The sequence below is a fragment of the Candoia aspera genome, chromosome 2 (assembly GCF_035149785.1).
Source record: "Candoia aspera isolate rCanAsp1 chromosome 2, rCanAsp1.hap2, whole genome shotgun sequence".
NCBI classification, from domain to species: domain Eukaryota; kingdom Metazoa; phylum Chordata; class Lepidosauria; order Squamata; family Boidae; genus Candoia; species Candoia aspera.
Window position 1 is genome coordinate 237,645,933 of NC_086154.1, and position 15,374 is coordinate 237,661,306.

Below are 15,374 nucleotides of genomic sequence, written 5' to 3' on the forward strand. Positions count from 1 at the left end.
GGATTCAAAATGTGTTCATCTTTTAGGAAGATGCTTTAATTAGGATCTTGCACAAAGCAGAGGGTTGCATTAAAAAGCCCAAAAAGTCACTTTCAACTGTCTGATTGTATGATTTAATAACCATTTTGTTGACAATTAAATCTGGTGTTTGAGCACAGTAACTTGGAGACATAACAATATTGGACTGTTTGAAAACAAATCTTGGCAAAGAAATAAGGTAAAGATAATTAAGTAGCTGTTGCAGGCTTTGCAAAACCAACCCAACCCCCCAAACCCCTATGGCATAAGAGTATTATTAGCATAATTCCAATTGAATAGGCAATTGAATGGAGCTTACTGGGACAGAATGATCCAACTGAACGGCTAGTTAAGGAGCCCAATCTGTTAGGAAGTTCCAGTTGAATTGGGACAAAAAAGGCACTGAGAACTTCTGGCAGGAAGTTCACTTGTGCAGGTTCCACTAAAGTCACTGAGATCCTTGCAGATACATGTTATGGAGTGTAGGAGGACTTTCTATTGGATTGTACCTGTGATTAGAATGCAAGTTATTGGAGTAAACATAGTATCCTAGTTGAAATTAACCTTAGGGATATAATTACAGAATTCTCAACAGATGGTGTTCAGCCTCAGCTTAGACACTTTCAATGGAGAGACCATTGGCTATGAAAAAAAACCAGGGCAAAAAAAAATCATCCTTGCTCCTCAAATATTATCCTTGCATCACAATCTGTGGCGCTTAGAGACTTAAATAAAAAGAAACAAAAGCAAAAGAATTGTCTGCCCCTAAGTTATTGTCTGCCATGTTAACAGTGGAAAATAATTTCTTTAAACTTGAAAGTCAGAAGCCACCTTTTTCATTATTCCTAAACAGAAATTTCCTTCTAGAGAAATTCCAGATGAACCTGGTTCTATTTGTAATAGCAATATATGTACTGCCATTAAAAGTTTGATTCTTAGAAATGGGGAAATGATTAAAGAAAATCTAAAGGTCAGAAAATATATATCCTGGATGTCCTTCTGCTAAATGTGCTTGCCTTTGTAAAGAGATCTGGTATAGATTTCAGGACAGGCTGTGTCTGTCAGCTAAGGATTAAATATTTTATGGGTGTATCTGCCTTTAAAATAAGCTGTCATGAACTTACCTTTCCTTACTCAAAGGATGTTAACATTTAGAATATGTTAGATCTCTCAATGTTCCCAGTAGCAACCAAATCAGGGATTTTCCTACTAAAATTAAATTAGTAGCTGCAAAGAAGAAGTGGGGGGGGGGACCTCTGAGTGAGGTTACTTCAGTTCCAATTCTGAAGTATCAAATCAAATTTCTGTACCCAGAATATGCTTGGAAGAGACTCAGTTCTTTAATCCTGAGCATGCATTTTTTGCACTTGGCTCTGTTGATGGATCTTTGGTTTCTAGTAAAAAAACAAACAACAAAACCCAAAATTGATTCAGCTTGGTCTGTCCATTCTGATGCAAGTGGCATCATCTGCAGTAGTTATTAAGTCTTGAGGACAAATCATCTAGACTTTTAGCCCTGTCAGCCCACTAGTAATATCCAGAGAGAGAGAGATCTGTGTGGCAATGACTTAAACATTTGTCAAAGTGGCCTCTTCTGCCTCATTGCTTGCCAAGGAAGTCATAGTGGCCTTACAGTAGCACATCTATCTGTAATTTGGAAAAGTATCAATGAAATTAATCTCTAAGCAAATACAGTTAGGATTAGGGTATTAAGAAACATCCCTCTGTGGAATGGAATGATCCAATACTGGTTTTATATAAACCGTGGTACTCTATTTTCATTTACAAGAATAATTTAAAGTTATGTTAATGTGAAGTGGTAGATGGAAAGCTGTCTTTAAGAAAGTCTGTTGTAACAGCAACTTAATAGCAAATTAGAAGCATGAGAACTTTGTCTTATTGTGAATGACAATTTAAGAACATATCTCCTGTTAACTCCTCTGTACCCTCACATGTAAGCTGGGGACAGTGACAACCTCTTACAAGGACTCTCTTCACACCTCCATTCTTTTGGTGTGTTATCTTAGAGAGATTATATAGCATATTTAAACAATATTCAGTACTAAACTAACGCATGCCACTTGGACCATATTAACATGATGAGACAGTTTTATGTTTGTGACACGTCAGACCCTATCAAGAAACTTAGTTATCATAGCTTGATAAGGATACTATACCTTATTGAACTCATTCTAAAAACAACATCAGCAATGTTGCAATTGGGCTTTTAAAATGACCTTGGTTGCTTCATCCATTAAAGTAGTACCACTTACTACCAGACTTCATATGTTTTAAGTTTTTGAGCACAGCTTCCAGGAAGTCTCCAGGTAAAATGATCAGAAACCGCTCAAAAGCACCCACATTTTTTCACTGGGAGTGTTCTCATGAAATGTGCTTAGAATCTTCATAATAATTCAGTAATCCATTTTTAAATATTACGCAAGCTGAATTTCTTAACATCTTTTAAAATTGTATTTGATAAAGGAATCTATCTTTTATTTGCATGGACATCACTAGGTCTGTAACCTCCTGTTAATCCATAAAAGGTAAAGTAATTCTGGTCAAAGGTATCTGATGAGTGCCTTCTTCTGAGTCCTGCAAGTACAGAGGTTAAAAGATCCAGGGCAGCATCTCCCATCTGATAACCTATAATTACTACTATAATTAAGCAGTAAGCAAGAAATCCAGTTTTTCAAATGTAATTTAAGAGCCACAATAGAGTTAGAAAGAAGAGCTAAAAGATAAAGAACCTTTCATTCTGGGGATGCTTGAGGTTTTGTTTGATCTGCATTTTTGCCCAATGCAGGTTCACATAGATACTTGAATGTGGTTGTACTTTTGGGGGCTGGGGGCGCTCTTATAAATACTGCAATTGTTTTCAGCTCAGACGTATCAACATGTGTATAAAACATTTAAATAGATTCTAAAATGTATATTTTATTTCAATCAAAGATGTGAATGTTTGTGTGGCTTAAAAATATACGAATTGTACCTACCCATTTCTGGATAAAACACATAAACAAATGCAAGACTTATACAGACAGGTAATACATTGATTGCTCAGCCTTCCTTGGACCTTTGTTCTGGAGCAGACTAATTGAATTGCTGCTCATTATTTTAAATATGGCAATGCTCACCAAATGATGAGAATATATATGAAGCAGCAATATTCCTGAATCTTCTGTATGTCCCCATTCATTCTTGGCCCTTTGCTTCCAGATTATTAAACTTGTCACTCTCTTTTAATTTTCTTCTGATGCAAAGTATGTTCATTTCAAAGCATATAAATAGGTCTAAAATTGAAATGGAATTGCTAACAATATCAGAAATTGCAGTTAAATAAGGAGGACATAGTGGTGATGAAATTCTTTCCAAGAACACTCCTGCACACATGCACATTAGTATAGAAATTTATTATTATTGATGAATTTTACTTCCAAAGTGATTAAGATCAAAGGGTAAGCAATTGATCCCAAATGTTTGAGAGGACAGATGTAAATCAAGATTGTGAACCTTTTTCACACACTGTACTGTACTAAAGATTATGTTTGGCATTAAGAAATAACATAGTGGCAAATGAACTTGCACTTACAAAATGTGAGTTCCAACATCCTTTACAAGTTGCTCTAATGAGAACTGGCCATTCTACTCTCTCCTACACTTCTTCCACAAAGCTCTGACAAAATAGCATGCCCAATCTTTTATCATCCTGCGTTGTTGTTGTTTTGCTTTTGTTTTATTATCTATCACATCCATGAAGGTTTTTGTCGTCCCTATTATTCTCCAATCTTGAGTTTTCCTGAGCATTCCTCAGTATTCCTGAGGATACTCTCACATGCTTCTCTGTGGCCCAGCCGAGTCTCCAATTCTACCAGCACTAATTGTCTGAGTTTGTCATTAGAAGGAGTGATCACATTCTCTTTCAGTAATGTCAAATCCTTTTGTTCTATATTCTGGAACAAGTTTCTGGTGTTCTGAGAAGATTATCAATATAAAATCCTCTATTTAACAATGCAAATACATAAAAAAGGAACAGAGTATGGAAATGAACTATTTATTAACAATAATGACTAAAAATAGTTTCCAAGGACTTTGCTGAGAAGACCTGCTTATTTTACATCAGAATTCACAAAACAAAGGCGATAGCACTGCTTCCAAATTAGACCCCGGATTCCTTTTCACACCTTGTAAGTGATATATTTTGGGACGCCAGCTTCTCCAGAGCCAGAACATTTGTGCTTCCTTTTTTAAGTTGGATCTGGCGAGCTTTACCACTCATTTCATCTCCTTGTCTTTTTTTCTCTCAGGATCTTTTTGCTTTCCTCCCTTCTCCTCTTATTAACAGGGTTCCGAGGATCGTAAATTTCAAATGTGTCTTCATCTTGCACACTTGCATCTTTTACTTTTCTGGTTTTATCCTCAAAATGGAGCACATGTGACATCCTGTGTGGTTTAAAAAAAAAAGACACTGTGGCTGGACAGACAAATATTAGATACTTTATGCAAAGGAAGCCTGAACAATACATTACTTTAGGTATGGAAAAATCATTAATTTCACATAGGGTATCATAAACACACACACAAAATTGCTAACAGTGAAAGAAAAAATTAGGAACATAGTTGTCTTATTAGACATTTTGAATTCCTGTGTCTCCTGGAGCAATTTCTACCAAAATCACTGAGGCATTTCATCCCCTCTTCCCCTGTACCGCCCCCACCCCTGCCATCCCCTCTCTCTTTTGTCAATAAACAGAATAAAAGCACAAACAAAAGAATGAATCCCATCTGTTATAGCTATGTCCTGGGACCATGCAGCATATTCCAAAAGCACAGGGACATGAATGTAGTACCTGTCCGAAACCCTTTGAAGCAGCCATGCCTTTTCCCAGAAATTGCGTTATCAGCAGAAGGTAGCCAAATGATTCTGGGAGAAGGCTCAGCTCTGCTAAGGTGTTGCAGACAAGAAGCTCTGTTTGTGGCCCCACATGCTCCAAAGTGCTTTCTGGAGATGGAACTGAAGCATTGCAAGGCCTTACTATGCACAAACTGGTAAGATAGCAAAAGACGTTAACGTTAAAGCCCAGATGAAATGAATGGAGATCCCATTTTAAAACCTCCAAGCAATCCCCTGGAATTGCTATGATAGTCCACCATATCTATTTTTGTTGGCCTCAGAATATCCATCAAGTATTGTTGGTGTTTTGCTTTGCTTTGCTGTCTAGCCCTACTTATGACTGCATACTCACTGGCTGAATCACCTCTTGTTACTTTCTCTCCCTGATCTAGACAAAGAAGTTCCCCCACAGACCAAGTGTTTTCATTCTGAGGGCCAAGTTTGCCTGGGTAAATACATATGAGAAGGGAGCCACAGTCAATTCTCAGTTCTCTTGTGTATGTAATCTGTACCACTTACATGCATTTAAACTGTTAGACTGTGGCCATAACATTTGTATGGCTTTTGATAATTATGCTTGTCCCCCTACTTCAGTTTAACTTTTGGTGGTCCTTCCTGCTTTAAATCTCAATTACTGGAGAAGATTGTACAATTTTGGTAATGGAAAGCTTTGCATAGGATTGTGCCCTGTCTCTACCATCCCATTTAAAAACTTTGCTTTTAAATATTGGCTCCTCACAATCGATCTTTAGCCTAAACAAGATGGTTGAAACTGTAAGTCATACCTGCCTACATTAGGCAGAATTTCATATGATGATTTCATGAAGGAAGTAGGGCTGTGTAATTCATTCCAAAGAAGTGATTCACAAAGCACTTTAGTGTGAATGAGACATTTCCCTTTGAAGTATTCAAGTAGCTGCATCCTTGCTCCATGGCTGCTTCAAAAGTTGTTGCAGCTGCCTCCACATGCACGCGCATACATAATCACTTCACTGGCAATCCCAGCTGAAGTGTCTTCAGTGAGTTCATGCTGATAACAGGGACTTCTTTGCACAAGGTTTGCAAAGGATGTGGTTGTTTTAACATACTAAAGAAAGGTGTTTTATGCTAATTAGGGCCAAATTCATAGCAGTGCTTGAATTTGTACCATTTTCCTAAATAATTTTATGATTTTGCTTTTTCCTAGTTGTTCAGAAGCTCTTAATTAATCCTCCCTTTACCAATATTCTTTTTAATATAACATAAATAGTAAATATATAATGCAATACAATGCAAAGAAACCAGACTTAACTAAGAAATAGGTATGCAGGCTAGGTTTCTAGAGACCTTTGCCTACCTAGGTGATATAAATGATACTACTGGCTCTAATAGGGAATTTACTCAAGATTAGCTTGTATATTAAAAACTATTCCAAAAAGGACATGGAAGTAACAAGACACCAAGACTCCCAGAAAAGCTTCAGAAATAATGAAACTGTTACCAGTTAGGAATGTTTCTCAACTTCTCTATTAATCACATTGCTTTGTTCTATCACTTCTCATGAATGCTTCAATGAAAAAAAACGCCAGGACTCCTTTAGCTGGTAGAAAGAAGAATTCTACTGGAAAACACTCTACAATTAATTTGAGTGTCTAAATCCAAATTAATTGAGCATTCTAGAAATACAAAATTAAACTCTAACATTGCTTCTTAATACAGATATTTCTGTAACTATCTTTACCATGTTTGTATTAACTCTAATTAACCAAGTTTCAAAGATATGGAAGCTATCAGCATGCTGGGAATATTCCCTATCTTGTTTGGCTCTGAGTTGCATGAAAACCTGGAATAGATTAACATATAAACTCTGGTTTTATTAGTAGGTGAAACATATGTATAGGGGAAAATCTTTCCACTTTCTGAAAAAAAACATTTCAGAGATGGGCTCAGGCAAACAAAGTTTTTAAAACAAAGTGATATAAGACCATGATAAGCAAAACTGCTTGCACAAGGAAAAAATTACTACACCGGGTAAGGATGCAGGCACCATCATCATCTTGGTTGCAATCTGAGAGAAAACTCAGAAGATGGAATTGCTCTATCTCTGCTTTTAGTCACATTATAAAATAGCCTCTCATAATTCTGGGTAGCCACCAGAGGCATTTGAGTTCATCTCCCACAGTTCCTCAGCCAGCATGATCATTAAGGGAATGTGAAATACAGCACATCTACAAGCCACATGGTTGGAGAAGGATGACCTAAGATGGCAGTAATCGACCAGATACAGAAAACTACACAGGTAACACTGCATGCTTGAGGAAACGGCTGTCTAAAGTAGGGGACAAATCTCTGCTGAGATTGTTACTTTTTCAACAGAAGAAGCAAGCCTACAGAATTAAGCTTTCCTGGCACAGTTAAGGAATATTTTTAGTTATTAAGCAGTAACAGTTCCAGTAACATTCTTCCAGGCAAGTGCTGAGAATATTCAGCTCAATACCTTTTTAAAAAATCCAGATTTCCTACACATCTTCAGAGCTTTTAAGACACCATTAAAGTATTTATCTCATGTCAATATGCTGACATTTCATATATTTATCTTTTGAAGTTGTAGAACTTCAAGAAACATTACTGGACAGCTGGTGCTTATCTCCAGAAGTTTACATCAGGTCATGTTCCAATTTTGCAACACATAAAACTGAAAGTTAGAAAAGTTAAGTTAGTCATTTTGTTTTGTTAATATTTTTTAAAATTTCATTTTGTAATTTTCAAGAACTACAACTTCTAACAACTTACAAAAAAAATATCTGTGGTCTTTTTTTCTCAACTATGTCTTGCTAAAATCACTGAGAAAAAGTATCAAGGGCCCCGATGCTAATGGTTATTTATTTAAATAATTTGTATTTTAAGCCCCCAATAGTTTACATTTTTAAACAGCAATAATTACTGAAATCTAAACTCCTCCTTCATATGTTAACATAAGCAAGAAACATAAAATCAGTAATTCAAAAAACATATGGGAACAAATTATTTTACGACAAGAGTTGGTGATTCTAGACTAAACCCATTAATCTGAACAACTCCTTAAATGATTGAGAACCAGAACAGTAGTCACAATCTGATGGAACAATCAGATGGAGCCAGAATAAGAGCATAGAGGTGTAGAGAAGAAGGAACAGAGCAAGAAACAATCCAAAAATATATTCCACAGAAACAAAACAATTAGCCCAAAGTGATAGAGCTAAATATGCCCTAAATCCTGCGGTCACTGATCACTGACAAGATGAGCTAACATCTCTCTGAAGAAGCTACCATGGTTTTCATCTTAATTCAAGAAATGTAATACACTATTTGGCTCTGCTGAAGGTGAGATACCAAGACACTATGATACTAGCAACAGGAAAAATACAGAATACAGAACAAAATACTGTATTATTATAAGCATAACAATGGAGATAGGCAACTTAACTGACAATTGATGTAACTGAAACTGTTGGTCTGGGCGCCCCTAGTGTGCTCATACCCTCAACTTGCTCCCTTTTCACCAAAGCTCTTCTGGGTCTGCCAGAACATTAAAAATATATGGGTGACTACATCAAGTTAATTGTATTATTGTGTATCTCAGGCTTAGCAGAGGAAGGCTGCCTTTCTCAAAGAGAGTTAATGAGTACCTGTATTTAGCCAAACACTGAAATATTTAAGAGAAAAAAAAACGATAAACCCATTCAATTTTGGAAGGACTTCATTTCTTGTCACTGAGACATGGCCAGGATAAGTATACAAGACAACCACCCTCCCACATTGCCTGCTTCTGGATGATATTATAATTGTACTGCCAGGAGGATGCATAACTTTAGTCAACAGGCTGCTCTACAGAAACTACAAAGACTGTACAATAAACAACAAAGGTTTTGTACTGTTTTATTTTGTATGCCCGCAAAGTATATTAAAGTTGGAGACACAACCATAAGTATTGCCTAAACAAACAGACGCACACATAAAACAAAGGCTGGTTAGAACTATGCCCCTTGTGCAATGCCAGGATAAACAACACAAAGCAACAGATAATGGAGAGAACCTACAAATCACTTCCATATTTAAAATCAAATTAGTTTAGCATGATTAATCATATTGCAAAGTACACCAAAGATGACTATTGTAAATAATCAGCTCTATATTTTAGGTTCACCCTGACAATACAGCAAAATGAGAAAACAGCTGGCTTTTAAAACTTTATGTCAGCCTTTGTCTGTTCTTCCAAAAATATATATATTAAGAGGATCTCCAAGTTTTGATTTTAAAGCTGTACTTCTTAAATAGAATCTAGGTCCTAAGGATGTTGTGAGGGCTTCTGTTGTTTTCCCTGCAATATTCTCTTCCTGAAGTGAGGCTTATAAGAAGTGTGTGGATTTAAAGCCCCAAACATACCAGGAGATTTATTAATCTCCCTACACCAATGAAATTACAAGTCAGAGGAGAGAAATTCAGGCAGCTTCCAATGGGGTAACAGACCCTACAGATGATTGCAACAATAGCTTGCTTTTCTCCTCTAGTCCATGGGTGCTGACACTGAGGACATTTGCAAGACTGCCCTTTCTGCATCTCCAGACAAAATGATTGGCTGTGTATCATCTGCCTGCTCACTAGCTTTCAGTTCTTGTCAGCTCTTGCTTCGATCCCAGACAGTCAGTGTTGTCTAGGATTGTGAAATGTGTAAGTATATAAAGAAAGCAACAGAAATGAGCTTTTGGCTTTGCCATGGTCTTCAGGCATACTAGTCAGTGGGAAGGTATGCCTTTAAATCTTGAACATTTCCAAGAAATAGCACAAATGATTTTATTTGTAACATTAGAAGTGCAAACAACAGAAAGAAAAGATTGCAACACTTCTTTTTCTATTTACCCTAAAACTGCAGCATGCAAAAAGAGGCAGACAGACAAAACAGCTAAGTGATTCCACAGATAAAAACAAGGGTTTCCTTACCTAAAAAAGAAGTGTGAAGCTGTTCTGAAAGAATGAGCATTCTTTCCATTACCAGCAGTGTAGTGGGTGGCATAAGAAAAGGAAGGGCAAATGAAAAACAGAAGTGACCATGAGGAAAAATAAATTGAGGAAGACATGTAAAGAATGAAAGAGGACAGAACAAGCAGGGACAGAGAAAGCAATATAGATGGAGAGAAAAATGACAAAGCGTGACCAATCAAATCGCAAAGAAAAGATGAAAAGAAAAAAACACGACCCCCCCCCCAATAAATATAGAACTGAAACCATGGCATGGCATCCATTGTTTCCCATAGGTTCTATGCAAAATTATGTGTTTCTAATTCCATTTGAATCAATGGGCTTAAGTATGCCGAACTGTGCACTGGTTTGGACCAACTCCTGCAGAAACTAAACTGAGAAAAATCACTACTAAACTGGTACCCCCTGCAGAATAGTTTAAGACTTTGGTCTAGCAACTTTTATGCAACTTACTTTATTAGGTCTAAAAAGCACTAGGATATGAGTAGGACGTGAGTAATATAGACCTTCTGCTGCCACTGTGCTTTCTCCCTCCCCTGCACCCCCAGCTATTCTTTGCACAGGGCAGCCCCTGTTTAAAATAAATCTCATTGAAATAAATGAAGATTCTGCAGAGGCAGTCCTTGGTGGATTGCAAACATAATCTTCAAGGACAAGACCTGCAAATCTTAAAATGTACTTTAAAGTCCAGTGGGAGTACTTAATCAATCACATGAGAGGGAGACTTTGGTCCAAAACCAAAACTGTGATAAAAAGGCTAATTAGCAGGAGCAATGGAAGAAAGATGGATGTACTGCCTCTAAACTCAAAACAGTAAAATTAATTACTAAAGAGAATTTGCACACAAATCTCTTGAGGTCTAAATGAGGTCTCTAGAAGGTTACACATTTCTTTAATTCTGAAGAAATGAAAGTGGATAAATTCCAGACTTCCAAGAGTATTAGAACGATATTTCTCAACGGGTGGTAAGCAGAGGCAATCTAAGTGGGATGCAACCACACATGCCAAGTGCAACAAAATGAGGGGGAAAAGTTGGGAGCTATTAGGAAAGGATGGCAACATTTGGAAAACAGCTTCTTCAAATGCTTCCCCCTGTGAAGAAAAAAATAAATGCACATGCAAGAGCAGAAAAGTAACTGTGACCTGCATAAAGACACCCATGACAATTGGAACTTAGATAATTCTCATTCTACAACAGAAATCAACCTTGCAAGAAAGAAGTGGGAAGTCCAATCTTTGGACAGCAGTGGCCAACATGGACAACTATGCTATTCTGCACCACTATGCACATATCAAGACATCCATGTTTGGTGAATGTCCACCAGTGGCTTTACCTGCCTCTTCCCAGAAGATTAGATTAGGTTGCTCAAGCTACCAAATCTGTATTCCTTCACTAAAATGCTGTGCTGGACAAGGTAGTACAAGGGAACAAGCCCCCTTAGGTTATCCTTTGATGGCCTCTGACTCACATCCATGCTACCTGCTTCTAAGTATCATCAAAACGGCCATAGTAAGCATTAAGGCACTATTACCTAGCCTTCTTCCAAGGATGATTTTTTCCTGGGCTTGCAACATGCCCAACTATCCAGTAAGGAAAAAAAAAGAGAAGCTGGAGGAGCATAGATGTCTGCAGGTAGTCACAATGACACCAACATGATGAAACATTCATTATGACTTCATGACACTTCTGCCCTTTTATACTTGCATTATGATATCACACCCAAGTATCTAAGAAGCAGAGTTTGCATCATGACATTGCGACATACGTTTCATCACTTGCCACCCCTATGGGGGCCTATATTGGGGAGGACTAATAGGTAACTAGAGGGAGAAGACAAGACTGATGTGGAGTGTTCTGCTTGTGCAATTTGTGTGGACAGATGCTCTTTTTTAATCTTAGCTGTGTTCTTTACTTTTTGTTTTGATGTGATGTCTGGAGTTGTCAATATTACTGTATTTTTACCATAGGAGCATGCTATGGGTATTTCTTAAACCTGCATCATTTGACTTCTAGTAATAAAAAAGGCAAAAGCAACCATGTAGACAATGAGAGCAAGATATCAATGATTATTACAATTGTTAGAACAAGAACATGGAGAATATAAGATGAAATCAAAGGAACAATTGGCTGCAGAAAAATTAGTTTTCAATGGTTTTTGTAGGCACAGATTCAAGGTAGATAACAAGATATTTGGAACTGAGCAACAAAAGACAGAATTTGAATTACTGTATGTACAAATGATGAACATGTAATTGCCAAAATGTATAAACTCTTGCTGAAATTTGAAATGGAGGAAGAACAAGTAAAAGAGTGTATGATAAAATGGACTAAGAATTTTGTAACGTATTGTTGGAACAGTGGGAAAACATTTTTAAAGAAACCCAAAGAAACATGGAAATAGGCCTTTATGAAATTCTGAACACTTCTCACTAATCTTGCCATCATTCCAAATACATATCCATCTGAATTTCCTAAAGGTTAACTCAGCACTGAAATCCTTTAATAATGTGAACAAATGTCTCTCTCTCAAGTACTGAGTATTGCGGTACATCAGGGGCTTTTGTTTAAAGGAAAAAGCTACCAATTAAGTTAATCCAAGTCTTTTCTGGCAGGTGGAGCATGTCTTTTCCTTCAAGGCCCTGAAGATTACATTTCCAAAAGAGGAATAGACTCAGATTCAGTTTGGACCAGTTTGCAGTATGCACAGCACAAGAACTCTATTTGCAATTCAGTTATTCAGCTTGATCATGTAAAATAATGGAATGTAATTACAATGGAGGCACAGATATACAATTTCAAGTTTCATTCTGGATGCTTTTATATCCCAAGCGAAATAAAGCTCAGAGGCAGAATATATACTCTGACTGTAATCCACCACAGTTTCCCCTTTCTCCAATGCTGCCTATAGGCAAGAAAGGCTCTTGCTTCATTTAATGGGATGGGGGCTGAGAGTAAGCTTCAGAGTGCCATGTTCAACAGTGCTAATTCAATTTGCACATGCTTCCATGTGTGCAGATACACATTTACTGCACTACAACACCAATGACTAATGGGAATAAGCAACTGACAATCCCACTCGCCCAGCATTCTCTAGGCAAAACTTCCATTCTTTGCAGAAATCTGGCTGATACAGTTCATTTTACTTTGCAAAGCTGTTGCCACAGATTGATCTCCCCCCACCCCAATTTTAAGGGGCCCAGTTTGGTCATTCTGCTCTTAAAACATTCTGAACAATCTGTCTAGTGGGATATTAATGTGTCTACAAAAAAGCAGGCTATCAGAACGCACAGCCCTGACACAGTGCTCCATAAAAAAGAAACTGGGTTTTGCAACAGCATCAGGACATAGACATATAAAACCTTTATGATTTATGCTTCCAGTATTTTCACTGTGCAAGGCAGAGACATGATGCCCTTGTTCTATCTTTTACAGGAACAGTTCACACATACACTATATTTAAAACGTTTCCCAAAACTGCTACAGAAACATACTTCGAATGTTTTGATAAAGAAGATTAATCAAGTGCTTTCAAAAGTACATACCAGTAGTGCAAATGGATATGAGACATGATAATGCGAAGGCCAGATGTCATCCCAGACAGCAGAATGATGTACACAGAGTTACAAAGCATGTCTTATAAGATACGGGACGTTCTGACTGGAGTAGTTCAATAATTCAATTAGTCTAATACCCTAGCTATGCTGTTTCACTGGCCCAAGAGCTCTGAACAGGCTTACAGTAGCAAAGCACTGAGGGATCAGAGTAGCTGGCAAAACTTGAACAATGCCAGAAGTATTATAGAGGATTGCAAGGGGCTTTCCGTAAACAGACCCAGACAATTAACAAGAAGTGAGACCTTTAATCAAATCTTATCTAGTGTAGCCAGTTCTGGCTTTTATGACCAGAGCTGAAAAATCCTTGATGTAGGGCATGTGAGTGCCCAGATATGTCATGCTGAGGCCCACATTTTTAAATGAATGCTGAGAACTACCCAAAGGAATTCTTTATAAAACAAAATCTAAGCGCTCAAGCTGTGTTTCTATACCATGTCAGAGCTGTGACATGGCCCAAGTGCAAGTTCTTTCCAAGGACAGTTGTAACATCTGAGGTGCAATCCACCCAGCATTGTTTCTGTTCCACTTGAAACAGTTTTTCCTCCTGTTTTCAGTATACAGTTCTCACACTTAACTTGATTCTATGAGCAGGCATGCCTCGTAATAAAGATATCTGCCTGTCATTAGAATATTTCATTAATGCTCAATTCATGCTCCTAATTCTTGCACACCATTAAGAAGCTGTTTAGATTCAGCTTGAGGATTAAACCAGTGTGCCTTTATTATTGCCCCAGAAACAAACATTTAAGATTGCTAGTTTGTACATAAAGTAATACACATGTCCTAGATGATCTCCATGATGTTGCACCTTTCCCATGTAATAAAAAAACTAGAATATTAAAAAATTAGATTCCCATTTAAAAAAAAACAGATTGAGCAAAATGCAAGAAAAACAACTCTCTTTTCTGACTGATGAAACTTATTTTAACAATAAAAATTACAGCTCTGGCAGAAGAGCTATATATTATGCAACAGTCCTTGTCTCTCTCTCTGGGAGAACAATTTGCCTCTTAGAGCAGTGACGATTATACTGGAACTGTGGTACAGAAAGTTACTTACTGCATATTTTAATATTCCAGGCAATAATATTAGAGGCATTACACCATAATGCCAAAGAGAGAGAGAGAGAGAGAGAAAGAAAGCAGTGAAATTGCTTCTCTATAAGATTGACCTACAGCAGGGGTGGGAATCTGGAGCTCTCTAGGCCAGTCTTTCTCAACCTTGGCAGCTTTAAGATGGGTGGACTTCAACTCCCAGAATTCCCCAGCTAGTCTTGCTGGCTGGGGGATTCTGGGAGTTGAAATCCACCCATCTTAAAGTTGCCAAGGTTGAGAAACCCTGCTCTAGGCTGAACTACATTCCTACTATTCCTGAGCCCTAGTTGTGCTGGGTAATTAGTTTTAACCACAAAAAAACTTTTCCAATAAGCAAGTGATAATAATTGAACAACTGATAATATAATAACAATAAAACAACAATAACAAGAAGAAGTCCTCAAACTCTAAAGTTTCCAAAATTCTAACTTAGCCTTCTGTCCACTTAAAAGAGTTTAGAGTTCTTTCACTGCTATACAATCACAAGATATTTTCTGGACCTGGGAATTTCAAAAGGTTTAATTGTTTAACTGAAGAAGCTTTGGGGCTTTTTCATGCAGGATTATATTTGTTTTCTACAGTATACCACTTTGAAATCAGATATAATGAAAAACAGTATAACAATGTTTGAAGTAAATATTTTAAAAGAAAAAGGGTGCCTAGATACAGCAATATAAAAATTAACATGATTAAAGCAGTTACTCTATTCCAACCTATTAGTAACTACCTATACTCAGTTTGGGGATTTTGAATCT

The 15,374-nt window shown here is 37.2% G+C and overlaps 1 protein-coding gene across 2 annotated transcripts in view; it reads right to left on the reverse strand.

The window, feature by feature from the left end:
• Positions 1–3,416: 3,416 nt before the first annotated feature.
• The window catches only part of CWC27 (CWC27 spliceosome associated cyclophilin), a 112,982-nt gene continuing 101,024 nt past the window's right edge, over positions 3,417–15,374 (reverse strand). For both annotated transcript variants that reach the window (XM_063295603.1, XM_063295604.1), the window contains exon 14: positions 3,417–4,461. In XM_063295603.1, the coding sequence (XP_063151673.1) occupies positions 4,299–4,461 (163 nt within the window). In that variant the 3' untranslated portion in view covers positions 3,417–4,298. The remainder of the gene's footprint in view (positions 4,462–15,374) is intronic.